General features: G+C 45.1%; 12 protein-coding genes across 12 annotated transcripts; 5 read left to right on the top strand and 7 right to left on the bottom strand. All coding sequences in view use genetic code 12, as the record gives it.

Annotated features, from left to right (window-relative positions):
• Positions 1–1,040: 1,040 nt before the first annotated feature.
• Positions 1,041–2,315, bottom strand: LODBEIA_P26040 (uncharacterized protein; the record flags this gene model as incomplete). Its single annotated transcript, XM_066972622.1, has 1 exon — positions 1,041–2,315. The coding sequence occupies one exon, from the start codon at positions 2,313–2,315 to the stop codon at positions 1,041–1,043; it is 1,275 nt and encodes a 424-aa protein (XP_066829542.1).
• Positions 2,316–3,207: 892 nt separating this feature from the next.
• LODBEIA_P26050 (uncharacterized protein) lies at positions 3,208–3,721 on the top strand (the record flags this gene model as incomplete). Its single annotated transcript, XM_066972623.1, has 2 exons — positions 3,208–3,282; positions 3,569–3,721. 2 exons carry the CDS (start codon positions 3,208–3,210, stop codon positions 3,719–3,721), a joined length of 228 nt encoding a protein of 75 aa, XP_066829543.1.
• An 89-nt stretch (positions 3,722–3,810) lies between these two features.
• LODBEIA_P26060 (uncharacterized protein) lies at positions 3,811–5,469 on the top strand (the record flags this gene model as incomplete). The annotated part of the gene is made up of 2 exons (XM_066972624.1): positions 3,811–3,818; positions 4,044–5,469. The coding sequence occupies 2 exons, from the start codon at positions 3,811–3,813 to the stop codon at positions 5,467–5,469; spliced, it is 1,434 nt and encodes a 477-aa protein (XP_066829544.1).
• Positions 5,470–5,768: 299 nt separating this feature from the next.
• Positions 5,769–8,684, bottom strand: LODBEIA_P26070 (uncharacterized protein; the record flags this gene model as incomplete). The annotated part of the gene is made up of 1 exon (XM_066972625.1): positions 5,769–8,684. One exon carries the CDS (start codon positions 8,682–8,684, stop codon positions 5,769–5,771), a length of 2,916 nt encoding a protein of 971 aa, XP_066829545.1.
• Positions 8,685–9,018: 334 nt separating this feature from the next.
• LODBEIA_P26080 (uncharacterized protein) lies at positions 9,019–11,004 on the bottom strand (the record flags this gene model as incomplete). Its single annotated transcript, XM_066972626.1, has 1 exon — positions 9,019–11,004. The coding sequence occupies one exon, from the start codon at positions 11,002–11,004 to the stop codon at positions 9,019–9,021; it is 1,986 nt and encodes a 661-aa protein (XP_066829546.1).
• Positions 11,005–11,858: 854 nt separating this feature from the next.
• On the top strand, positions 11,859–15,359 carry LODBEIA_P26090 (uncharacterized protein; the record flags this gene model as incomplete). Its single annotated transcript, XM_066972627.1, has 1 exon — positions 11,859–15,359. The coding sequence occupies one exon, from the start codon at positions 11,859–11,861 to the stop codon at positions 15,357–15,359; it is 3,501 nt and encodes a 1,166-aa protein (XP_066829547.1).
• Positions 15,360–15,471: 112 nt separating this feature from the next.
• LODBEIA_P26100 (uncharacterized protein) lies at positions 15,472–16,344 on the bottom strand (the record flags this gene model as incomplete). The annotated part of the gene is made up of 1 exon (XM_066972629.1): positions 15,472–16,344. One exon carries the CDS (start codon positions 16,342–16,344, stop codon positions 15,472–15,474), a length of 873 nt encoding a protein of 290 aa, XP_066829548.1.
• Positions 16,345–16,445: 101 nt separating this feature from the next.
• On the bottom strand, positions 16,446–17,504 carry LODBEIA_P26110 (uncharacterized protein; the record flags this gene model as incomplete). Its single annotated transcript, XM_066972630.1, has 1 exon — positions 16,446–17,504. The coding sequence occupies one exon, from the start codon at positions 17,502–17,504 to the stop codon at positions 16,446–16,448; it is 1,059 nt and encodes a 352-aa protein (XP_066829549.1).
• Positions 17,505–17,955: 451 nt separating this feature from the next.
• On the bottom strand, positions 17,956–19,002 carry LODBEIA_P26120 (uncharacterized protein; the record flags this gene model as incomplete). Its single annotated transcript, XM_066972631.1, has 1 exon — positions 17,956–19,002. The coding sequence occupies one exon, from the start codon at positions 19,000–19,002 to the stop codon at positions 17,956–17,958; it is 1,047 nt and encodes a 348-aa protein (XP_066829550.1).
• Positions 19,003–20,133: 1,131 nt separating this feature from the next.
• LODBEIA_P26130 (uncharacterized protein) lies at positions 20,134–21,459 on the top strand (the record flags this gene model as incomplete). The annotated part of the gene is made up of 1 exon (XM_066972632.1): positions 20,134–21,459. The coding sequence occupies one exon, from the start codon at positions 20,134–20,136 to the stop codon at positions 21,457–21,459; it is 1,326 nt and encodes a 441-aa protein (XP_066829551.1).
• Positions 21,460–21,734: 275 nt separating this feature from the next.
• LODBEIA_P26140 (uncharacterized protein) lies at positions 21,735–21,947 on the bottom strand (the record flags this gene model as incomplete). The annotated part of the gene is made up of 1 exon (XM_066972633.1): positions 21,735–21,947. The coding sequence occupies one exon, from the start codon at positions 21,945–21,947 to the stop codon at positions 21,735–21,737; it is 213 nt and encodes a 70-aa protein (XP_066829552.1).
• Positions 21,948–23,679: 1,732 nt separating this feature from the next.
• On the top strand, positions 23,680–24,294 carry LODBEIA_P26150 (uncharacterized protein; the record flags this gene model as incomplete). The annotated part of the gene is made up of 1 exon (XM_066972634.1): positions 23,680–24,294. One exon carries the CDS (start codon positions 23,680–23,682, stop codon positions 24,292–24,294), a length of 615 nt encoding a protein of 204 aa, XP_066829553.1.
• Positions 24,295–24,407: the final 113 nt, after the last annotated feature.

A 24,407-nucleotide genomic window follows, 5' to 3' on the forward strand; every position in this document is an offset into this window, starting at 1 on the left:
ATAGACACCTCTTTCCGTCGGTATGCACGGCTGCAGCTACAGAATATACCACCATGTACCACCGTGGTTGGGAAATATATATAACCAGGCAAAGTGCTGCCGCAAAAAGTTCCACCCTTCTTGAGCAAGCATCCGTTATAAATATCAACTTGAAATCACTTTTCATTCAATACACAAACTTAGCAAACAACCTACCCGGCTTTTGGTCTCCAGAATAATGCACACATACTACATGAAAGCATCCTCGCCGACAGGCACAATCAGCTCTAGATACTCGGCTGCTTTACTCATAGGCTACCTTGCCATTTCGACCACTTTGCCGTTCATATATTCGTACAGAGAGTCCCACATGCTACAACATCTCGACAGCAAAGGCACGATATCATGGAGATCGTTATTCACGAAAATATGATGAATGTGTATATCATCAATTGATAGCTTATCCGGCAGTTTGTTTTTTGTTTCGTTGGTAAAGGCAAGTTTTTCGTTTTCTTTTTTTTTTCTTTTTGGGTTGGCTTTTTAATGTCACCATAGGGTGATTAAAGTCATGGGACAATATGGTGTTGCTAGAGTAGCACTGTTGTTAACCTGGTATAAGAGGATATGTTATCGCGAAATTAATGCACTTTTTTTTTGATAAATTTGCAATCGATTGTGGACTGTTTGTCAAAGTTGTGGCGTGAGAATCTACCGCCAGGATCCCACATCGGCTCGGGCCAAAAAATAAGAAATAAAAAAAAAACAAAAAAACAAGCACAACAAAACGATCTGCACAGTGCTGATTGAAACAGCAAGAACAGAACAGAGGAATAGCTGCAAGTTTCCCATCCAGCTCACTTGGGTCAAACTATGAGTAGATCCAACCCGTCGACGACATTCAACCGAATCCAGATAAATCCAGATGCTTTGCATGGCTTTGTCTTTTTTTTTTTTCTTTCTCTTGTTACAGTGTCAAAAAAAACGAGAAAAAAGTCATCATCTTGATACGTTCTATATACATCGTAGCCACACACACCCCACTCTCCTCTTCTCTTTTTTCTCTAATTTGAAGCCTGTTTTCTCCAAGGAGCGTTTTTGAAAATGTCCTTGATGTTGTTCATGTCCCTAATAGTGTCAAACATGGTCTGTTTCTGTGCTATATTCATCGAAGCATTGATTTCAATATCATGCGCAACCTTCTTCAACACGGGATTCGTAGCATCCGTGGCGTCAATCAGTTCAGGTTTGCCCAATCCAATGGTGTTTACTCTATACTTCAACAACTCCTGCTGGGGTTCGACTTCCCAGTTCTTTTGCAAAATGAACTGGTTGTGACGCGTAGGTGGAGCTTGGTCGATAATCTCCCTTGGGAGTTGATACGGATACTTTGAGTCAATCAATGTCAATTTGGCAATGGAGGCCAACCTCGAAGAAAGGGAAGAATTCAAGAAACTGGGAGCTCTACCGTAGAAAAAATGCTCGGGGGTCATTTGCGGATTCAAGTCCGCCGCGACCAATTCTTTCGACTCGATCCTACCAGCAACCGTTGGTTTTGATTCGGCTTGACCAAATCTGGCTGTTTTTCTACCTTCGGCTTTTCCTCTTGCAAATGGTGGCTTTCTCGTGAATGAACTTGATCTCGCTTGTCTTTGACGTCTTTGAGCCCCGTCGTTATATCCACCGACTGACGGGAATAATTTGGCACGCTGAGAAGACTCTTGAGGTCCTTCGAATAAAGACGTGTTCTCGTATCCCATTTTTGCGACTTGATCACGTTTTGAATTGTCTTTTCCTCTTCTAGAGAAAGATTGGGTTGAAGCTGGTTCAGAATCTGACGCACGAGACTCTTGGCCAAGATTCGTTCTCGCGTTGTTTGAAAAAAATCCTGAGCGTCTGTTTTCCGTGGTGTGAGAGTAACTTGCCCTTGCTCGTGCGTCCTGCTGAGATTGCGGCGAATTTCTTCCTTCGCCACGAAACGGACGTTGTGGGCCCCTGGCTTGTCTGTTGTCGCCAGGAAACCCAGACTGGCCTTTGCCAGGAAACCCAGACTGGCCGCCTTCTTTGCGAAACCCCAGCTGCAACCGAGTCTTTCTGGCCTCGTCTCGCTCTTTTGCTTCACTTTCTCGTTGTTTCTTCAATTCGGCAGCTTTCACCGACGATTTTTTAATTCTGCTAAAGATGTCGTTAAGACTAAAGTCGGTGACTTTCGTGGGACCTTGCGACACGCCCGCATCCTCGCTGGCATCCTGTTTTTTCTGTGTCGATGAGTTATATCGGATACACCCCTTCCAAGGTTGGCCAAGAAGGATCCTATTCTTTGCGTTCCTCACCAACATTGTAACCGTGATTGAGATATAGCGTTGAAGGAGTCGAATGGAAGCAACGATCAGGGATCCTTTTTTTTTTTTTTTTATGGGAGAATTGGAAATTTTTTTTTTCCCGGTAGCCTGTCGCAGTTGAACTTGTTCGACCAGGCAAAACCGAGTGCACACACATACACTAACACTGGGACAACAAGTTTGAGCCAACAACTTGTCGCTCAACAAGCATGAAAAACACACTTGGGTGGAAAATAACTAAAACTCAGCTTGAGCCGCTGTTTTGAAAAAAAAAAAACGAAAAAAAGACGTTTATTTCGGCTCACGTGTCGAACTCTGAGTATTCCACCAAAGGTAACAAAGCGTGAAATTTGTGCATCTCTCTTTGAACAGGACGCCCAACACGCCTTCTTGTTCCCAGTAGAATCGACCCTTCCCCAGCTGAATCATTTCCTACAAAGACCAATTGCTGTTTGCAAACTAGTTCCCAAATCGTGATGGCTGCAAATCCACTCCTCGTGCCAAATTTTCAATTCGATCTACACACGCCCTCCACACACACACACACACACACGCAGAGTTTGTTTGGTGGGCTGACATACCGCCAACACGGGAGACCCCAACGCTACCAAATGCAAGAGCGCTCGGAATGAAAATTTATTGGCTGAGACAAAAAACCGCACTGGTGGTAACATTGCCCGCTACCAAGCGGCGCTACCGCCCCCAAACTCTCGCTTTCTCGCCCACACAATACCACGAACGAACGAGACTCACACTAATAGTACTGGTGGTGTTAGTAGTAGTAGTAGTAGTCGACTTTTTTTTTCCAGCGATTTTCACTTGAAATCTTCTCTTTCTTTCAATCCAACAACATAAGGTATTCAAGACACCGACTCAATTCACCTCAGATATGTTGTCAGCTCGTCCAGTCTTACGTAACGCAGCCCGTGCTGCTGCTGTTGCTGCTAAATCGTCATTAAGAGTTGTATGTACCTATTCGCTTTTGCAAGGAGAATTTTTTTTTTTTACAGAGAAGAGAAATCCGGCCCCCACAAGGCACCAAAAGGAAAAAATCATGGCTAGTTAGCTCAATCCGAGAGCAATTGCACACTGTCCTTGTATGGGCGAACTGAAATTGCTCGAGCTAGAGCAATTGCATTGGTCCAGGCCACCCGGCGGAGGGGGTTGCCCGAACACGGGCAATTTCTTGGAGGCAATTTCGTCATTTTTTTTTCTCCCCCAGGAGAGTTGATACTAACAACTTTCAACAGGCTCGTCCAACCTTGTTGACTGCTCAAAGATACGCTTCTGCTAAAGCTGCTCCAACCGAAGTTTCTTCAATCTTGGAAGACAGAATCAGAGGTGTCTCAGACGAAGCAAACTTGAACGAAACCGGTAAAGTCTTGTCCGTTGGGTATGTTTAACAACAACAAGAACTCAAATGACAACCACTTGAGACTTGGGATCCATCTGAACATCACTCGTTTCAACGGGGAACCACATCAAAAAAGTGATGGCACTGTTTGTCCCGCTGCTGCTGCCTTCAGATGGACGCTCGGCTTTCTCATTGGCCAGTAGTATTTTTTTTTTTTTTAATTTTTTCTGGCAGCAGTGCACACACACACACACACCATATATACATATACACACACACAAACCCTCATTTCCCATCCAGCTCAAAGTCTTTGACATATATTAGAAAGAAAGAAAACTTGTATCAATACTAACAAATGTAAACTCTTTTAGTGATGGTATTGCTCGTATTTTCGGTTTAAACAACATCCAGGCTGAAGAGTTGGTTGAATTTGCTTCAGGCGCCAAAGGTATGGCCTTGAACTTGGAGGCTGACCAAGTCGGTGTGGTCTTGTTTGACTCTGACAGATTGGTCAAGGAAGGTGAAATTGTCAAGAGAACCGGCCAAATTGTTTCTGTTCCAGTTGGCCCAGAATTGTTGGGAAGAGTCGTTGACGGTTTGGGTAACCCAATTGACGGTAAGGGACCAATCAATGCTCAATCGAGCTCAAGAGCCCAAGTGAAAGCTCCAGGTATCTTGCCAAGAACCTCGGTCCACGAACCAATGCAAACTGGTTTGAAAGCCGTGGACGCTTTGGTGCCAATTGGTAGAGGCCAAAGAGAGTTGATCATTGGTGATCGTCAAACTGGTAAAACCGCTGTTGCCTTGGATGCTATCTTGAACCAAAAGAGATGGAACAATGGCTCAGACGAAAAGAAGAAGTTGTATTGTGTCTACGTTGCCGTTGGTCAAAAGAGATCCACTGTTGCTCAGTTGGTTCAAACTTTGGAACAAAATGACGCCCTTAAATACTCAGTCATTGTTGCTGCTACTGCATCCGAGGCTGCTCCATTGCAGTATATTGCTCCTTTCACCGCCACCGCTATTGGTGAATGGTTCAGAGACAATGGCAAACACGCCTTGATTGTCTTTGACGATTTGTCCAAACAAGCTGTTGCTTACCGTCAATTGTCCTTGTTGTTGAGAAGACCTCCAGGAAGAGAAGCTTACCCAGGTGATGTTTTCTACTTGCACTCGAGATTGTTGGAGAGAGCCGCCAAGATGAACGAATCCAACGGTGCCGGCTCATTGACCGCTTTGCCAATCATTGAAACCCAAGGTGGTGATGTCTCTGCTTATATCCCAACCAATGTCATTTCCATCACTGATGGTCAAATTTTCTTGGAAGCTGAATTGTTCTACAAGGGTATCAGACCAGCCATTAACGTTGGTTTGTCCGTGTCTCGTGTCGGTTCCGCTGCCCAAGTCAAGGCTATGAAACAAGTTGCAGGTTCTTTGAAGTTGTTCTTGGCCCAATACAGAGAAGTTGCTGCTTTCGCTCAATTTGGTTCCGATTTGGATGCCTCAACCAAGCAAACTTTGGCTAGAGGTGAAAGATTGACCCAAATCTTGAAACAAAAACAATACCACCCATTGGCTGCTGAAGAACAAGTTCCAGTCATCTTTGCCGGTGTCAACGGTTACTTGGACAACTTGCCTGTTAACAAGGTTGGTGAATTTGAAGAAGCTTTTGTTCAACACTTGAAATCCAACGAATCACACATCTTGGAATCTATCAAGACCAAGGGTGAATTGTCAAAGGAAGAATTGGACCAATTGCACAAGATCACCAAGGACTTTGTCTCCTCTTTTGAATAAATGGAAAGAAAAAAGAAAACAACATAAGAATAGAGTATATATTCAAATAAGTTAAAAAAAACAAAATTTTGCAATATCAATTTACCATTGGTTGTAGGAAAAAAAGGGAACAAGAGATATTACACTACCGCAGTAGTATGGCGATTGCGCAGGGAAAGAGGAAAGCAAAATAAAGAAAGAAAGAAAGAAACAAGGTTGATTGCAAAACAAAAGGACTTTTTAATGGGTGAAAAATATCCCACCACTAATCGCACGGACTCAGTAGCAAAGTGTGCCACATATATGCATCTATCGCAAGATCAATCTTCTCTAATTGACGACATCCGGGATTCTCGTTTACCACCGACACTAGCCTCGTCTTCATCCTCTTCGTCACTATCCTCATCGAGGGGAACTGCAGTTTTCCTCCGCTGGAAATCTTTGATATGAGCAGTATTCAAGCGATCAGTAATCTGCTTGAAATATGTCTTACGCCGCTGTAACTGTGGACCCTTGGGAACCGGCAATCTGGAGATATCGATGGATGCCGAGTCGTCGCCTCTAGATTGCGTCCGGCCAGTTGTAAAGCCAACATCGGATTCTTCACCTGGGCCTGGACCCATTTGCTCATATGTCCCTTGATGTTCATCATGTTCATCATGGAATTTCGTAGCGTTGTATCTGAGTTGCACTAGCTTTTTGACTGCTTTTTCAACCCTCGCTGAGACGGCATAGGGGAGGGGAGTCTCCTTTGAAGCCCGGAACAAGATGACATTGGTGCAGTGCTCGTTTTCCATTCTGAAAAATATCCAAATGAAACGGCGGAAAATTTCTGCCAATGCCACGCAGAAGGAAGTCACGGCGCTTTGCTGGATCTGATCGCTGAAAAAGGCGTAGAAAATCCACTGGAACCTGAGAATCACATCAACAATCATGGCAGCGTAATAATAGTACGGGTTTTTGTAGATAATGTAGTCGCGGAGCAAGAAATATTTTGAGCCCGATTGCAACAACGACCAGTCCATCACGATATCCCATAGCGAGCAGTATATCGAGTTTATACAAGCAAACACAATGAATGCAATTCGGGTCTCAAGGCTTCTATCAATTCGATACAAGCTGAGTGTCATGTAGTAAATCATGGAGCAAGTGTACTTCAACATATTGGCCAAATGCGGAAACCAGTCACCCGTGTCCATGAAACGACGGATGCACTGCAACAATCTCCACACACTCGGAAGAGCATTGAAAAAGCCCATCAAATGGGACTTTGACGATGTGCAAGTGTTTTCGTCTGGATTCTGGCCCGCCAAAGTTCCCCTCCAATGATGTGCATACATGCAAAAGAAAAAGGACATGTTACCCATGGTGTAGGTCAAGGAACACACAATATCTCCGAGGAAGAAATCTCTAAATTCAACAGGGTACAACCCAGATAGGAGCAACCTCCACAATGCAAATTGTAGCCACCTTCTGCTAGGACCGTAAAAGGCATTCGTGGGCCAGATAAAGATGACTAACATAACGCCAAAGAATATCCATGGCCAGTCTCGACCTGGGAACGCATGCGGCCAAAAATTATTGAAACTGAACCAGCCAACGAGGGAAAGAAGCGAAAAGCCAAAACTAGGTAAAAGGCCAAACTGCTTGTAGTTTAAGCAAGTGGCAAAGTTGAACTCAAAGATGAACTTGTAATTGATACGGAACAGGTCAAACACTGCCATATTGACCATAAACAAAAGAAATGCAAGTGTCAAAAAGAAGAACCCACCCCATATTTGAAGAAGATATTTCCCTTCGGGCAACTCTCCCCCCAAGGTCTTGTTCAATGCTGTGTACAAGCCCAAAACAAACAACGGTAAACCGAATCCCAATAAGATGCCAGAGGTGAAAAACTCAGTGTAGAATGAGGGCGGTCTCATATCGGTGGCGTTTATCGCGTATGCAATTGTTTTGAGCTTCTCCAACGAGTGCTTTCTGTCTTTTGACTCCGGGTCAAAAAAGGTAATGTACAATTCTTCAACGTGGTTAACCAACTTGTCTAGCAAATCGCTAGTCATGAAATAGGCCGTGGTGTCGATTCTCTTCATAAAAGTTTCCATGATGTGAGTACCCATCGCCTTATCGTATTTTTTGGTGATTTTTCTAAACGCAGTTTGATTCATCGTCTTGTACGAGCGAAGAATCGACAACGATCTATAATTTTCTAAAAGGGCTGCCTTGAGCTGTTTTTTGGCGTATAAATATGGCACTCCAAAGTGCTGTTTTTTGAAGGCGTAGTCTCTTTTCCGATTCCGCTGTATTTGGCTTGGCGAGTCCTGTTCATCATAAGCCGACGACGGCACCCCCGCCACCCCCGTCGCCGCCGCCAGAGGCACCATCGCCTCGGCATCTGATTCTGAATCATACGATGCTTCTTCATCTTCCTCGTTTTTATCCGACAAATCAACAATTCCATTCCGCACTCTGTTCTCGGCGTAGTTCAAGTCGACTTCATCCTGCACGTGTAAGGAAATGTTATCCTCTGCGTGCTCGCCTTTTCTCCCCAACCTCCATTTCTTCAAGAATCTCATTGACGGCAAAGACGGTAGCTCATACCTGTTCAACTCGCTTATAAAGGACTTTGTATGGAACGCCAACTCATTGACTCTATGAGTAACATTATCAGTTCCAGCAAAACTGGGGTGGTTTCTCTCGTGTTGGTTCCTTCGACGAACTAACTGCGCTTTTTGATCACGCATCTGATACAACTGGTCCTGGAGCAACAAAAACCTCTCATAGACACCTTGCTCTTGTTCAGAGTAAAACTCGTCGACTTTGACAAGCTGCCCTTCGAGCCATTGCGAAAACTTCCTCTTTTCCAAGAAATAATCGGTTTTCGATGACCGTAAAGAATAGTTGAATATCGATGTTCGCCGTTGCAGTGTATAATCATGGTGGTCAGCTGATGTCGGTAGCACGCTCGCACTATCCTCCAGAGTATATGGTCTTGAACCATTGCCGTCGTCATCATCATCATCGTCGCCGTGGTGGTGGTGGCGGTGGTTTTGTTGATCCAACAAAGGTGTTCTATCGTTGTTAGTAACCGTTGAGAAATCTCCAGGCTTGGTTTGCTCGTCATACTCGTCTTTCAGTTTGCGGACTTTTTTGATAAGTTTCTTCCCTGCTTTGTAGTCAACGTATTGATCCTGCCATTCAGTCACCAACCCTTCATTGAGGGTTTCGCCAAACTTCATCGCTTTGCGACTGTGAGGAATTCAAAAAATGCTGCCTTCCTCTGCCCCCCGAACTGGAGATTTCTTCTAGGGTTTTTTGCTGCCTGGATTTTGCTGCTTGGATAACGCACGTTGGGATAACTCGTGTTTGGTGAGACTGTAGAAATGAATATTCATTTTTTATTTTTTGGTGAAGCCGTGCCATTTTTTTTTTTTCATGGAAACAGGATACACCATCACGAAAAGGGGTCTTCAAGAACTTCCTGGGTAAGGATAGCAAAAAGAGATTGAGGAGGAAAGGAAATGGTGAGAAAGTTGTTGTATTGTGGGTGCTTTTGTATCAAACATATCTACTCTAACTATCGTACCTGACATACAATGCGTCGATAAAATGCGGGTGCTTGATTCCAGGTGGCTTTGCCCGCTTGAACCCATCAACCGCTTCTTGCACACTCCATCCCAACTTCTCTATCAAGTAGCAGCAGATTAGGAAGCCAGTCCTGTTGAAGCCATAGTGACAATGCACTCCAATGAGGGGATCTTCAACGTCATTATTCTGCAAAATGTCATCAATCAACTGTAGAAACCTTCTTATGGAACTTTGGTCCGGCACCACTTTAGACACTGTAGCGCACTTGTAATACTGTATCCTTTCGAACGCCTTCGGGCTGTAAGGCGGAATGTCGGCGGATATGTCTATAATTGCAATGAGGTTGCCCTTGACGTCGTTATCCGTGGTCGTCGCCGTGGTCGACGTGTGGTAAAAGCGCTTCTCCACAATCGCCGGAGAGTGAAACTTGTCGCCTTCTCGAAGAGTTTTCATACCCAATATCGGCGCAACCTCAGGGTCGTCACGGTCATCGCGTCTGGTGATGTTTGAAGATATGGGTTTCAAGTTCAGCCATTTCAATTCATTCTTCAACCCCCACTTGTCACCCGATATTAGTGCTTTCACTTTCAAAACCCAGGCGGGCGACAAGTGCAACCGTTCTGGAAATTTTTGCTCAATGTGGTTTAGTACCATCCCACTGATGAATTCGGGCTTGGCCAAAAGTAGAGAGTGGCCCACGTCTTTCACCTCGATACAAGCGGAGACTTTTCTTCCAAAAGTTTCCGATAAAAACTTGTCGGCGTCGTATATCGCCTTTACCGGAGTCATTAGGTCATTTGAGCCTCCCACAAACAACGTCTTTTCATATACGCGTTGATCGCTGGGGTTGTCATTGAACCGGCTCAATGCAGCTAGCAATTCCGAAGTTGTTGCTCGTTTGAATCCGTATCCATACTTTAACACAATCGACGAGTTTACGTCCAAATTCCATCGAAACTGCCGCAAGCTGTTGTACAGGTTGGCGCTAGTGTTGGACAACTGCCGCGCAACACTGACACTGCTTAGTCCCGGTAGTCTATCCCAAATGCGAAAGTAGTCAAACGCGGTTGGAAAGTATGTGAATATTTTGAACAACGAGTGTGATTTAGGGGTCGACGACAGAGTCTTGTCCACGTGGACATCATCGACAATCGTGGGCGGGGTCAATAATATCATCCCTTCAACCAGCAGCTTGGGTAACGATTTTGCGAGTTTGACGCAAATGTGTGTTCCCATGGAGTGGCCAATCAAGATTAGTTTCTTATGTTGCGGAAGCTCCTGGGTTAAAAAGGCCTTTATAATACAAACAATGTTGTCGGTTTGGAAATCCTGCCATGCCATTTTCGCAATACTAGTGGCTATTCTTTCCTGCTCCTCCTTGGAAATTGGAGTTAGAAATTTGTGATTTTCCAAGAATTTCACCTTGGAATTCCCAAATCCAGGGAGGTCCAAGGATATCACTTCGCAACACTGGGACAATAAACCCATCAAGGGCTCAAATTGGGACATCTGTCCCCCCATTCCATGGATGAAAACCACCACGGGGCTTTCGCTGAGCTCCTTGTCGATGTGTTCTTGAAGCTCGGGAGCCAACTGCTGGTTTGCTTCATTTCTCATGAAATTGGTCAACGGATGCGGGATTCTCAACGTCGATAGCGTGACGCTGTCCACAGACAAGCCTGATTGTTGTGATAGGTCAATGTCAGTGACTGTGGCATACTTTGCAATCAAGGAACAGTCGTTGGCCTCGTTTTGTACAATGTATCTTTCTAGCTGGTTCGGGTATCCAAACACCCCAATCTTCACAAACTCCAATAGTCTCCCCCAAGTCGTTCTGGTTTTCGCCTGCTGGCTTGCAACCAAACGGTTTAATTTTTCACACGAAGCCGTGACCCCAGACGCCTCCCGCGACGATCCTGAGGAAGCGGTGACGGCTAGGAGCTCCTGCACCTCATCATCGGACAGCAGCATCTATATATATATGTATACTAGAACAAAATGGAAGAATACAAATAGCAAAAAACAACAGGCAAACCAACAACTGCGTGGAATACAATCCCGGTAGATTCTGGTGCTGATAGTTCCGCTCCCTCGTGGCGGTTACAGTTTTGTAGATATAGTTGAAAAAATGAGGAAGGAGCGCGAGATAAGAAGCCCCGTGATCTTTTGGTTTTCATCGCCACTTGGACCATCCAGAACACTTCAAACCCACAGCAGAAACACCCCGTTTCTTTCAACGGCCAAGCTCGACCACCGTTTCCTACCCAGCTCCCTTCCTTGGTCGCATCCAGCAAATTTCAAGCAAAAAGAAGAAAAAGAAAAAGAAAACGGAGAAAGAAAAGAATCGTTATTTGGCAACCACGGCAGAGCTTTACCACGTACAACGTTTGCTAATGCACTGAGTTTCTTCTGAATAACAGACTTTGCAAAAGTCGATCATATCCCTTCCCTTACGAAGCACACTTGTTTCCATCATGTTTCCATCATTTTTTTCATCATTTACTTGTTACGGCCAGCTCATGGTCGACGCGTAAGCCCCAACACGGCTCCTGCCATCCGTTCCGTTCCGCTACTTCCAAAGACCCTTTTTTTTTGGCGTTTTTCTTGCTTTTGAAGAGGGGCCTGGCAGGGTACACTTTGGTTGCCACCACTTTCTACAAACCCGTGGGGGTTGGGGTGCATTTGGTAGCGACCGTTTTGAAACGGATTACGTTTCCGCTTTTCGTTTGGGTGTGTAGTGTGGAAGATGTGAGCAGTGTAGTATTCCACCGCCATCATCATCAACCTAGTGTCAGAGCGACGCCCCTTTGCAGAGAGCAACAAAGATGTCATCGTCTAGGCGATTCTCGTCGCAGGTAGATAGGGACTTGTATGATGAGTTGGACAACTCGCTAGACAAGGCGTTGAACAGCGCAACTACGAACTTGTTCTCGTATGCACCGATTGCAGAACAGAATGGAGATCGAATAAACCTGGCGAGCCGGAACGGATCTTTTCATTCACAGGGTGCAATCCCTCTACATACTATCCATAGCGAAGAGGGCGAGGGCGGCCAGGGTGAGGATGTCTCGCTCATGGACCCCTTGGGACAGACAAGCCGCGGGGCCTCTGCCAGCTCGATTGACGTGGCGGCCAGATCGGCCTCGTCCAGAATACGACAGATGTTCCAGAGCTTCATATATATGTTCAACGACGCCAAAAGAGAGCTCAATCAAGAGCGCTTAAAGGAAAGCGGAGCTTCAGATTTCAGAGTCAACAATCTCTGCGACGAACGATACATCTCGGCAAAGACGACAAATGCAAAGGCAAACCAAATATACCCGTCCAATGCCATTTCAAATGCAAAATACAACCCGATAACCTTCATCCCAATCATCTTGTACGAGCAGTTTAAATTTTTCTTCAACTTGTATTTCCTCGTTGTTGCCTTGTCGCAGATAGTGCCCCAGTTGAGGATCGGCTATCTTTCCTCCTACATCGTGCCGTTGGCGTTTGTGCTAGCGGTAACAATGTTGAAAGAGGCGGGCGACGACATTGCCAGACGCCGCCGGGACCGCGAGCAGAACCACGAAGTGTACGAAGTGCTCAACAGAAACTCGCCAACGGCGGCTCTAACGGCAGAACCGAAATACATATCTTCAAAGGATTTGAAAGTGGGTGACTTGGTGAAACTACACAAGGATGTCAGAGTTCCAGCAGATATGGTGCTCCTACAGTCAACGGAAAAGACGGGAGAAGTATTTATCAAAACCGATCAATTGGACGGTGAAACGGACTGGAAGTTGCGAGTGGCACCAAATGTAACCCAAAATCTCGCCAGCGTGACAAACATTATCAACTCAATCTCAATAGTCGTGGGCAACCCGACAAAGTCAATCCACATGTTCCAAGGGCAGTTGGTTTACAATCCAACTTCATCCACGAGCTTGAGTCTACCAACTTCTGCCGAGACCTACGCCTTGACAGTGGACCAGACACTATGGGCCAACACTGTTTTAGCCTCGGGCAGCGCCATTGCTCTTGTGACTTATACTGGTATTGAGACTCGACAACTGATGAACACTACAAAGAGCGGGGTCAAGACCGGTTTGTTGGAAATTGAAATCAACAGCTTATCCAAGATCTTATGCGCAGTTGTCTTTGCACTTTCCGTCATTCTTGTCCTCGCAAAGGGGTTCCCCTTGCATAAAACATGGTACATTGATATCATGAGATTTTTGATTTTATTTTCAACAATCATCCCAGTGTCCTTGAGAGTCAACTTGGATCTTGCTAAATCGGTCTATGCTTCCCAGATACAGAACGACGAGGACATCCCTGGAACCGTGGTGAGGACCTCCACCATACCGGAGGACTTGGGGCGGGTCGAGTACCTCTTGAGTGACAAGACGGGCACATTGACTAGAAACGAGATGATTTTGAAAAAATTGCATCTCGGCGCAGTCAGCTATGCTGGTGATACCCTCGACATTGTCACGGATTACGTCAAAAATTTAGTCAATTACATAAACTCGCCTCAATTTGGACTGAGGAAAAAGGATTTGGGTGCAAAAGTTTGCGACCTCGTTTTGACGTTGGCACTTTGTCACAACGTTACTCCCGTGTATGACGACGACCGTGAAGACCCCAGCTTTGGCGAGATCACATATCAAGCGGCATCCCCTGACGAAATAGCCATTGTCCAGTTTTGCGAGGATGTTGGCTTGAAGCTATACAAACGTGACCGCAATTCAATAACACTCATGCATTTGCACACAAGCCAGCTCTTGGAGTTTGAAGTATTGTTCAATTTCCCATTCAATTCAGAAACCAAGCGGATGGGAATCTTGGTGAAAAGCAAACTGAAGGACGATTTCTGGTTCATGCAAAAGGGGGCGGATACGGTGATGGCCAACATTGTTAATGCAAACGATTGGCTTGACGAGGAGACTGGAAACATGGCAAGAGAAGGTTTAAGAACTCTAGTTGTTGGACGCAAAGTGTTGACTCCCAATGTGTTCCTGGACTTTGTGGAAAATTACAACGAGGCCTCGGTCTCCATGCAGCATAGAGAATACGCTATGCAGAAAGTCGTTGACTATTACCTTGAACAGAATTTGGAACTACTCGGTCTCACTGGAGTTGAGGATAAGCTACAAGTTGACGTCAAGTCTTCCATTGAGTTGCTTCGAAACGCGGGAATCAAGATTTGGATGCTTACAGGAGACAAAGTCGAGACGGCAAAGTGTGTATCCATCAGCGCCAGATTGATACTGCGTGGCCAATATGTGCACGAGGTGACCAAGCTTCGCGACCCAGATTATGCAATGAGCCAATTGGAGGCCATTAGACTGAACAAGAATGCTTGTCTTCTCATCGATGGAGAATCGTTGGCTACGTTTATGAAGTATTTTTGCGACGAGTTTCTCGAAGCTGCTATTCATTACTCAGCAGTAATTGCGTGTCGTTGCACGCCTCAGCAAAAGGCAGACGTTGCAGTACACATCAGACGCATCACTGGCAAGAGAGTTTGTTGCATTGGTGATGGGGGCAATGACGTGAGCATGATTCAGTCAGCCGACGTTGGTGTTGGTATAGTGGGCAAGGAAGGCAAACAGGCGTCCTTGGCCGCGGACTTTAGCATTGACCAGTTCTGCTACCTCTCGAAATTGTTGCTTTGGCATGGACGAAACTCGTACAAAAGGTCTGCCAAGCTTGCGCAATTTATCATACATCGTGGGTTGCTCATATCAGTCGCGCAAGCTGTCTATTCCATTTTCTCGCATTTTGAGCCACTCGCATTGTACCAAGGGTGGTTGATGGTGGGATACTCCACAATTTACACCATGGCACCGGTTTTCTCGCTCACCTTGGACTGCGACGTTGACCAACGGTTGACGAAATTGTACCCTGAACTATACAAGGAATTGACATTGGGCAAGTCCTTGTCCTACAGGACTTTTTTCATGTGGGTTGGGATCTCCTTATACCAAGGGTGCGTCATCCAGTTGATTTCGCAGCAACTCCAGACGTTATTAGAGAGCAAATTCACAACCATGGTGGCGCTATCATTCTCATGCTTGGTGTACAATGAACTATTCATGGTGTGTTTGTCCATCAACAGGTGGAACAAAGTCATGGCTAGCACCATCATCATCACATTTTTAGCATACGTTGGTTCGATTCCGTTGCTCTCCGAGTACTTTAACTTGGTCTACGTGGCTTCGATCACTTATATTTGGCAAACGGTCTTGATTTTGGCCGTGAGTTTATTTCCCGTCTGGCTAGTCCAGTATATGAACAGAAGGCTAAGACCGCCAAGTTACGCCAAGGTGCAACAAGATTAGAGTTGTACACGGTTTGTGTGTGTGGGTCCGTGTTTGTCTTTAATACATATACATATTTATACATATATATATGTATATATTCGAGTCAATTTCTTTCACTTCCCCCTTTCCATTATGGAACGTTTACGATTTGCATGAATCTTAAAATGAGCATAAACTGGTCCTCTTCGAACGCAAAATTATTTCTAAACTTCAAAACATGTTTCCACCGCTTCGAGTTCATACCTTTGAGTTCGCGAAAGATCCTATCCCACAAATGCAAGCCGCCAATTTTTGATTTTATCGTCGCGGGCGAAACGTCCACGTCGCAATTCTCCGTCAAGAGCAGCACCGAAGCCAAGCGTTGCAACGAGATGGCCCAGATGAGAATGTGTCCGAAATAAGCAAAGACAGAGTAGTCGAGTGTGTTGGAATGGGTTTCCTTTTCCGAGACCGTGATTGACGTTCTGGTGTTTTCCAATTGAAGCTCGTCGTATTGGTTCAACAAGGGCAACAAGTTGGGGTACTTTTGTGTTGTGGTTTTAAAGCCATACGACTCATGGAGGGCCACGTTGATGCATAGTTCAGTGAACATCTTTTTTGTTTCTGCGTTTCCAAATAGCTCCGTCGAGTATTTTTTCGTCAATGCTCGACCCATGATTGCATATTTTGAAACTGCTGTTGAGCTCAAGATTGTTTTGATCTTGACATCGGTGAGGTCTGCTTCTAGGATTTGGCTATGCGAAACGCCAATTATTGTTTTGATGGGGTGGACTTCGGGTAGCTGATCGCCCATGATCTTTTTCGTTGACGAGTTGATTGGATTCAAAGTGACTCCAAACATTGAGCCCGGACTGATAGTTGAAGAAGCCGAGCTCTCATCTACGGGAGTTTTCTCCCGCTCCCGTGCAGATTCACCACTCTTGCCCTTGTTTTTCTTTTTTGTTTTTTTTGAGCCTTCATTCTCCTTCAACTCTTGGGATAGAGTAGGACAATGCGTGGCCATGTATTCTTCCTCGGTGATCTCTCTTTTGCTGGTTCCATTTCCCTCGGCCTGCTCAAGTTAGTATGCACTCTTTTTTTCATTTTTTTTCTAGAACCGAATAGTCAGCTCAACTGAATAAGTTTTTGCTTGTCATGGACTTTTGTACTCACCTTTTCTTCATCGGCTGGAATGGACGGACGGCTCTCAGGCAGCTTTTGCATGTCTTGATCTCTCGCGCTTTTGCCTTGCTTTCTGGATGCATCAGCAGACTTTTTGTTCTTGTCTTTGGAAGCAGATTTCTTTTGAGGTGTAGTTGTAGTTGTAGTTGAAGCTGGAGGTCCTTTGGCATCATTCTTTGGAGTGCGAGTTGCTGATTTCTTCTTGACTGTCTTGCTGGAACTCTTGGCTTTGGCATCCTGACCTTGCGCTGCTAAACCGTCTTGCTCTTTAGGATGAGCCGACTTAGATTCAAAATCCTGGTTGCCATCTATGCCTTGTTGGATGTGAGCGCTATTCGTCGTGTGCTCCCGTTTGGTATTTTTCCTGGATTGCTTGGGCCCTGGGCCTGAGTTTGAGCATGCTGGCGGGTGTTCGTGGGCGCGGACCTGTGCGTTTCTAGGCTTGTGTATCTTACCCTGGTCAACGTGTTCTCCCAGGTTCTCGATCTTGTCACGGCGCCCCTTTGGCGCTTTCAGCGTCGAGTTTTTAGAATTCATTTTACCCTTACGTTTGCCATTCACGCTTGTAGCTTCTCTCGTATGATTGTATTTTTCTTCCTCGTCGCTCGAGAATTGGAGATCGGCTATATCCAGAACCACTTCTGCCACTGAGAAACGGGGCTCAACCCGTTTCCTCCGAGATGCATCTTTATCAACTTTCTTACCACTCTTGGCCGGGTGTTGCGTTTGTGAGACGCCAATATTGATCTCGGTAAATTTACCAGTGGGTATATACTCTGTCTCGTCCTGTAGGACTACTTCAACTTCCTCATTTGTGAGTAAGTAAGCCAAGTCGTTCTCAATTGCCACATCGTCCGACACCTGCTCCATCTCCTCGGCGGCGCCTTGCAAAGATTGGTCCCTGCCAGCGCTTTCGTCATCACCACCAACATCGTTCTTCTTTGTCTTCTTCTTTGGTCTATTCCTGTTCCGGTATCTAGAAACTAAGGCGAGTTCTGCCATTGAGCTAGCAAATAAAAAAACCGTGGCCTGATGAGCACTGGTTGGTGGCTGGGGTTTTTTTATGTATAAAGATTCCTTTGGTCTGTGGGCTTTTGCAGGGACAGCGATTCGTTTCTGCCAATAACACAAAATCAAAGTAGAAGGAAAAAAGAAATCAAACGTCCTTATGGGTGCAAAAATGTTCACATGGACATCGAACCATGCCTCTCACGCCAGTTGGCCTTTAGAACCCACATCTCCCAACTTTATCAAAGCATAAAAAGAGGAAAACATTTTCGTCTACTGAACCTAGTATAAAACCAAAAAAAAAGGCTAGGAAGTACAGATGACAAAAAAAAAAAGAGAGGAAAAAAACTGTCTGAAAAACTACTTTACGCGTGTATTTTGAAAAGTTGGAAATCTAGCGTTTCAGCATCGAAGACATGTTGCCGTAGAAAGGACATTTGTACGTCTAAAACAATGATTTCTTGGGAAGATAGGGCTCCTCCAAATACTTGAGCTCGTCCTCGGTGAACTTCAACTTTGCCGCGCGTACAATGTCGTCAATTCGCTTCTCGCTACTCAAGCCCACGATTGGATTACAACCTTTGCTCAAGACCCACGCAGTGGCAACTACAGCAGGGCTTTCGCCGTGCTTCTTGCCGATTTCCACAACGCGGTCAATAATGGTCTTATCGGCATCGGTCAACTTGTCCAACCCCAACATGGAAAAAGTCTTGTCGAATTTATCTCTGCCGCTCTCTTCGGACTGCGAGCCCGCGGGTCTAGCCAAGACTCCTCTGGCAATGGGGCTCCAGGGAATAAGACCAACTTCACCGATATCGTTTTTTTGACAAAATGGAATCATTTCTCGTTCTTCCTCTCTGTAAATCAAGTTGTAGTAGTTTTGCATACTGATAAATTTGTGCCATCCATTCTGTTCGGCAATAAACTGCAATTGAGCAAACTCGGTAGCTTTCATCGACGAAGCTCCAATGTAGCGAGTATATCCTTCCTCAACGACGTCATTCAACGCACGCATGATTTCCTTCTTGGGTGTAGTTGTGTCAAGTCTGTGGATCTGGTAAACGTCAATATAGGTGCCCAATCGTTCCACTGAGGCCTTTATTGCATCGAAAATGTGCTTCCTAGATAAACCTTTGGCATTGGCATAGTCCTTGTCCAGAATAGCGTGTCCTCGCAAAGAATTGAACCCCAAGTCGTTTGGATCCAAGGGCATGAACCCTTTGGTCAAGATGACGACTCTTTCTCTAGGGATCTCATATCTTTTGAGAAATTCACCAAGAAGACGCTCCAGCTCACCATTGGAGTAGACATCGGCAGTGTCAAACGCACGAAGACCTGCATCGTAGCACTTTTTGAGAATTTTGAAAACTTTGTCTTCGTCATCTTCAACCCAATCAACCCATTTCTTGCTTCCGTAGCTCATGCATCCAACAATCACAGGTGGAACTTTCAACCCAGATTCTCCAAGATTGTTGTACTTGAGGTCGGACATAGTAAAAGAAAAAAAAAAGTCACTAGATTGAATTGCTGTAAGATGGTTCAAACAAAAAAAAAATTCAATACCTGTCAGGTTAATGAATTTGGGGGATTCTTTTCCTTTATATGGTTATTGTTGAGGAGAAGTATTCTAGGTGCCCCCCCCCCCCCCTCCCACTCCTTCCCCTAAAAAAAAGGGGGGGTCTTATCGCATGGCCCCGACATCAAATGGCAAGAATCCAACTCCCCCAGAATTGTTCTTTTCGGACTCGGGGTCGCTTGCCGCACTAAGTCCACATTGGGTAAGCGCGGCGGAGTTTAGTTTAGTTTAATAAAACCGCAGCTGGGCCACTATCAAAACTTCTTCCCCTCCTCCTTCCAACTACACGGATCCTACCCTTTTTGTTGATAAGAGCAAACAAAAAACAATTCCGAAATCTGGGGCGTTGTTCGGAAAAACCCTGATTAAATTGCATGGAAAGGAGCAAAAAAACTTGACCGATTAGCTGTCCCCAAGATTGCGACGTTTGTTGGTGAAAAATGTGCTCGGTGCCAATTTCAATAATCAATCACTGCCTCGGTTGTAGAAGTTTAAGATACAAAGTTCCGCTATTTCTGGGTTGAGCAACTTCAGCACTTTTCCTATCGCCTCCAAACCCCAAAGCACTCTATTTTCCTTGTGCAAACGCCATCGTCGTTTTCATAGAGTTTTTGGATGCGAAAAAAAAACATAAACTACAGTAGATCAGCTACAAAAGTACTGGCAAAGACCCTCACATTTTGATGGATGAACCTTACTCGAACTTTCGAAACACATCCGCAAGGTTAGAGATATCAAATTTTAGATACCTCCCTTGTTCCTCCACCGTGGTATTTCATCAATAGGGAAGGCTTTTGCAGCAAGGTGTGCCCGGTCACGTGAACTTCCATCTCACCACCGCTACCGGCTCTGAGCTCTTCTCTCTCTGCCAAAAGTAAGAAAAAAACATCGCTATAGCTGGGCGAGGTTTTGCACACCAACGATAAGCAAAGTTACACGCACCATTCCCAATACAAACACCTCCCACCTCCTCTGGAACTCTTGGTGTGTAGAGGGTCGACTAGACTATCGACGTAGCGAAGAGGCACATACACACACACACATAGGATGTCAGCCACAAACGGGTTCAAAGAAGTCAGTGAGAATTTCAGTCACAACATCCAACAAAACCCCTATGGACCAAATCCAGCGGACTACTTATCTAACGTGGGCAGCTTCCAATTGATTGAAAGTACCTTGCGTGAAGGTGAACAATTTGCCAATGCGTTCTTTGATACCGAGACCAAGATTAAAATCGCAAGGGCCTTGGATGATTTTGGCGTTGACTACATCGAATTGACTTCTCCAGTGGCCTCTGAACAAAGCAGGAAAGATTGCGAAGCTATATGTAAGTTGGGATTGAAGGCCAAGATCTTGACTCATATTAGGTGCCACATGGATGACGCTAGAGTTGCCGTTGAGACCGGTGTCGATGGTGTCGATGTCGTTATTGGCACTTCGCAGTTTTTGAGGCAGTATAGTCATGGCAAGGACATGAACTATATTGCTCAGTCCGCGATCGAGGTGATTGAGTTTGTCAAATCCAAAGGCATTGAAATCAGATTCAGTTCCGAAGACAGTTTCAGATCGGATTTGGTTGACTTGTTGAACATTTACCGTACTGTTGACAAGATTGGTGTCAACCGGGTTGGTATCGCCGATACTGTAGGGTGCGCTAACCCTAGACAAGTTTACGAACTAGTGCGTACTTTAAAATCGGTGGTGAATTGTGAAATTGAGTGTCATTTCCACAACGATACCGGGTGCGCGATTGCAAATGCTTACACGGCCTTGGAAGGAGGTGCCAAATTGATTGATGTCTCAGTGTTGGGGATCGGGGAGCGCAACGGTATCACTCCCTTGGGAGGGTTAATGGCCAGGATGATTGCCGCTGATCGCGACTATGTCTTGTCCAAATACAAAGTCCATAAAATCAGAGACTTGGAAAACTTGGTTGCCGAGGCCGTGCAGGTCAACATCCCATTCAATAACCCCATAACGGGGTTCTGCGCCTTCACACACAAGGCAGGTATCCACGCCAAAGCTATATTGGCCAACCCGTCAACTTATGAGATTTTAAGTCCCAGCGATTTCGGATTAACGAGATACATTCATTTTGCCAACAGGTTGACTGGATGGAACGCGATCAAATCCAGAGTTGACCAGTTGAATTTGAATTTGACTGATGCTCAGTGTAAGGAGGTGACTGAAAAGATTAAGAAATTGGGCGACGTGAGACAATTAAACATTGATGATGTTGATTCCATCATCAAGGATTTCCATGCAGATTTGGCTACGCCTGCAATGAGACCCACCACCAGTGGATTACCAAAAGTTCCCCATGTCTTGGAAGGATTGCAAGAGTCCGAAGAGAAAAGAGCCAAGCTAAATTGAAAAAGTAGAATAAAAAGTAGAGTTTCAAATACATGATTTAAGCTGAACTTTTTAGTCGTTTGCCAATTGCAGTCACGCTCCCCTCAAGCCCAGCTCTGGTCAACTTTGTAGAAGTCTATGGAAAAGAACCAAAGATCCTAGAGTATATTGCCAAAGAGGTTTATAAAGATGCAAATTTTTTCATTTTTTTTTTTTTTTTTTGCTTATATTTATCGCCGATTTTTTTCTAATGCTAGAAATGCATGCTACTTGAACAATCCGCCCAAAAGAATGAATCATAAATCGAACTGAAAACTGTTTTTCGACATCAAACACATCGAAGCAGTGCCAAACATAATCGACATGGTAATGCATATCTTGAAGCTTTGGAAATGTTTGCCCGAGTTGATTGAGACTCCTTCCTTCTTATCCACGCAGTAAATGACAAATGCGGTGCACAAGTTGAGCAATGCTATGATGGTGAGTATCAACTCAAGCGGAGAATACATGATTTTTCTTTTATGGGCTGTTTTCTTTCTGGAGCGTGTGTGTGTTTCTATGATTCTTCTCTATATCTAGTGGTTGGGTCTAGGGTTTGGCATCCAAAACGGTAGATTCAACTCATGAGTATATGTGCTGGTAATTAGAAGTCAAGGTCTTGATCTAATTAAGTCTGTGTCTAACAACGGGGGGACGTGCAACGTGCTTCCATCTGTAAGAAAGAAAGAATGAAGGACAAGTGGTTTGCCTCGCGGTGGTGGTGAAAATGAAGTAGATGATGAAGGTTGTCTAGGTGGTGTGGTTTACCCTAGAGTATATATATATTTCTACAGCACTATAATATGTCATTCCCTCATTGCCTCTAAAACTTTTTTATTTCTCTTCCTCTGCTTGAAAATAAAATACACTGAAGAAAGAGGCGGTATAATGCAAATACACCGGAACAGTAGACCGCCATGAACCGATATTGCAATTGATCAATCAGTTGAGACAAAGGCAAATGCCCGTTCATGTAGTCTAGCCATCTGTATACTCGTGAGAAGGACTAAGACTGGGACCAAGTGCTTCTAATTGAATGTATGATACCAGATCTCTCCTTTGCTGCTACCAACAATAACTAGAGTAGCACCCACAATCTCACGGGGGATCTCGCCAATAATAAAATATTACCACCAATTGAACAATCATCTCTATTCCCCCCCTTGTTGATGTCTGTGTTTGTGTTGGCCGCAAGAATAATAAGAGAAGAGGAGCCTCCACCAATTGCCAAGGTGGAGGACGGTTTTGCAGAGACGAAAGGAGGTGGTAAAGGCAACAACCACAACACTCGTGTCCATCTTTTATCACGTGTAACAACCACCTTTCAATTAAGCCTCCCCCGATTCGCCGTTTATAGGCCCTATAATGCATCTTTCTCATTCGACGTAGGCTTATGCCAGCCAGAGATAGAAAAGAAAAAGCCACAAGCCAACTTGCCCACGTTTTGGAATAAAATAAAGAAAAAACCCCCCCTTGCACTTTGCAAAATTCCAGTCTCTGAGACGACTTCTACAATATTCGATTCCCAGCACCACAACAATTATAAGAAGCACCACATAATCATCAAAAAGCATACGATCACCTGTAAAAAAAAAGAGAGTAAAACGCCCTTTGCTTCAGCCCAAATTCGTATTTTTAAAGACTCGGTTAGTCTCCAATATGCCGCAACTCGTTTAATATTCCCATACTCGCCCGCCTCTAATAATGTGCCGAGTCACCACCATGCGTGGCTTCTCGGGAAATTTTAGAATCACTTCCCTCCTCCGTTCCACCCGGTAACAACGGTTCAACGTACTACAGTACTCGGCGTCTCCAGTCTCCAGGTTGCGTTTTTTCTTTTTGTATTAATGGTTTTCTCCAGGAAGGAGCACTCCTTCTGCTAGTGCGTGAGCCAGCTAGTCATTCCAGTTGGTCAACTAGCTAAATTCACTTGTCAAAGTCATGCAGCGGGTCTAGCCTAAAACGCAACACAGTTGTTCCAGGCACTGCAACAAGCGGATGCGACCAAGTCGACCGAGAGGTCTTGAAAACGGCCGATACCTACACTGTGTACGCTCCTGCTACTACTACTACTACTACCACCGCAAACGCGCGCAACCTTCATCGCAAAACAAAAAAAAAAAAACCACACAACCAGAACAACTGGGCAGGTATCCAGGCTTCAAAGAGAGAGACAGAGGAAGAGGGACACCTGGCTGAAGCATGGCTCTGACAACTCCAACTCAAGAAAGGAACAACGGCAGTAAGAAGCCATCCAGCAGAAGGAGAAAAAAAAGAAGAACTGAGGATTTCTCTTCGTCATCGGAGTCATCATCCTCTGATTCGGAGCCGGAACAGGAGCTGGACCAAGATGAGGAGGTAGACGTCACTAAAGATGGAGTAGCGCAAGTAGACGCCAGTGCCATAGATATCGACATAGACTCAGACCCAGAACAGGCGAAAGGAGACCAACGTAACAATGCACCCAAAGACTTGACCAATGACCAGAAACGACAGCTTCAGCTGATCCCATTCACGACAACATCGCTCTCACAAGTCACCAACCCAAACACGGCGGTCGCGATGAGAAACATACCAAACATTGCCGAAGTGGGCAAAAGCATAGACGCATCGAAACAGGAGATCGGTGCAAAATTTTTGAAAATCATGACTCAAGAGTTCGACGATGATTTGGATGAGTTGAGAAAGAAGCCGGACTTCACCGACAAGTCTTTGATAAGCCTAGCAAAGACCCTACAGTCGGGGGTCAATATGTTTGACTATGACACGGTGATGGCGCTTTTCCAGGCGCAAAGTGAAGCAGAAATTGAAAAGTGAAGAAAAAAATGGCTACCATAGCTGGCTAGTTTGCCGCACACTTTTTCGGGCAAGGTTAGCAGCAAGTTATTTACTGTGCAACGACAACCAGAGTAGTTCTGGAAAGGACGGCC

Source organism: Lodderomyces beijingensis (genome assembly GCF_963989305.1).
Source record: "Lodderomyces beijingensis strain CBS 14171 genome assembly, chromosome: 3".
Taxonomy (NCBI): Eukaryota; Fungi; Ascomycota; class Pichiomycetes; order Serinales; family Debaryomycetaceae; genus Lodderomyces; species Lodderomyces beijingensis.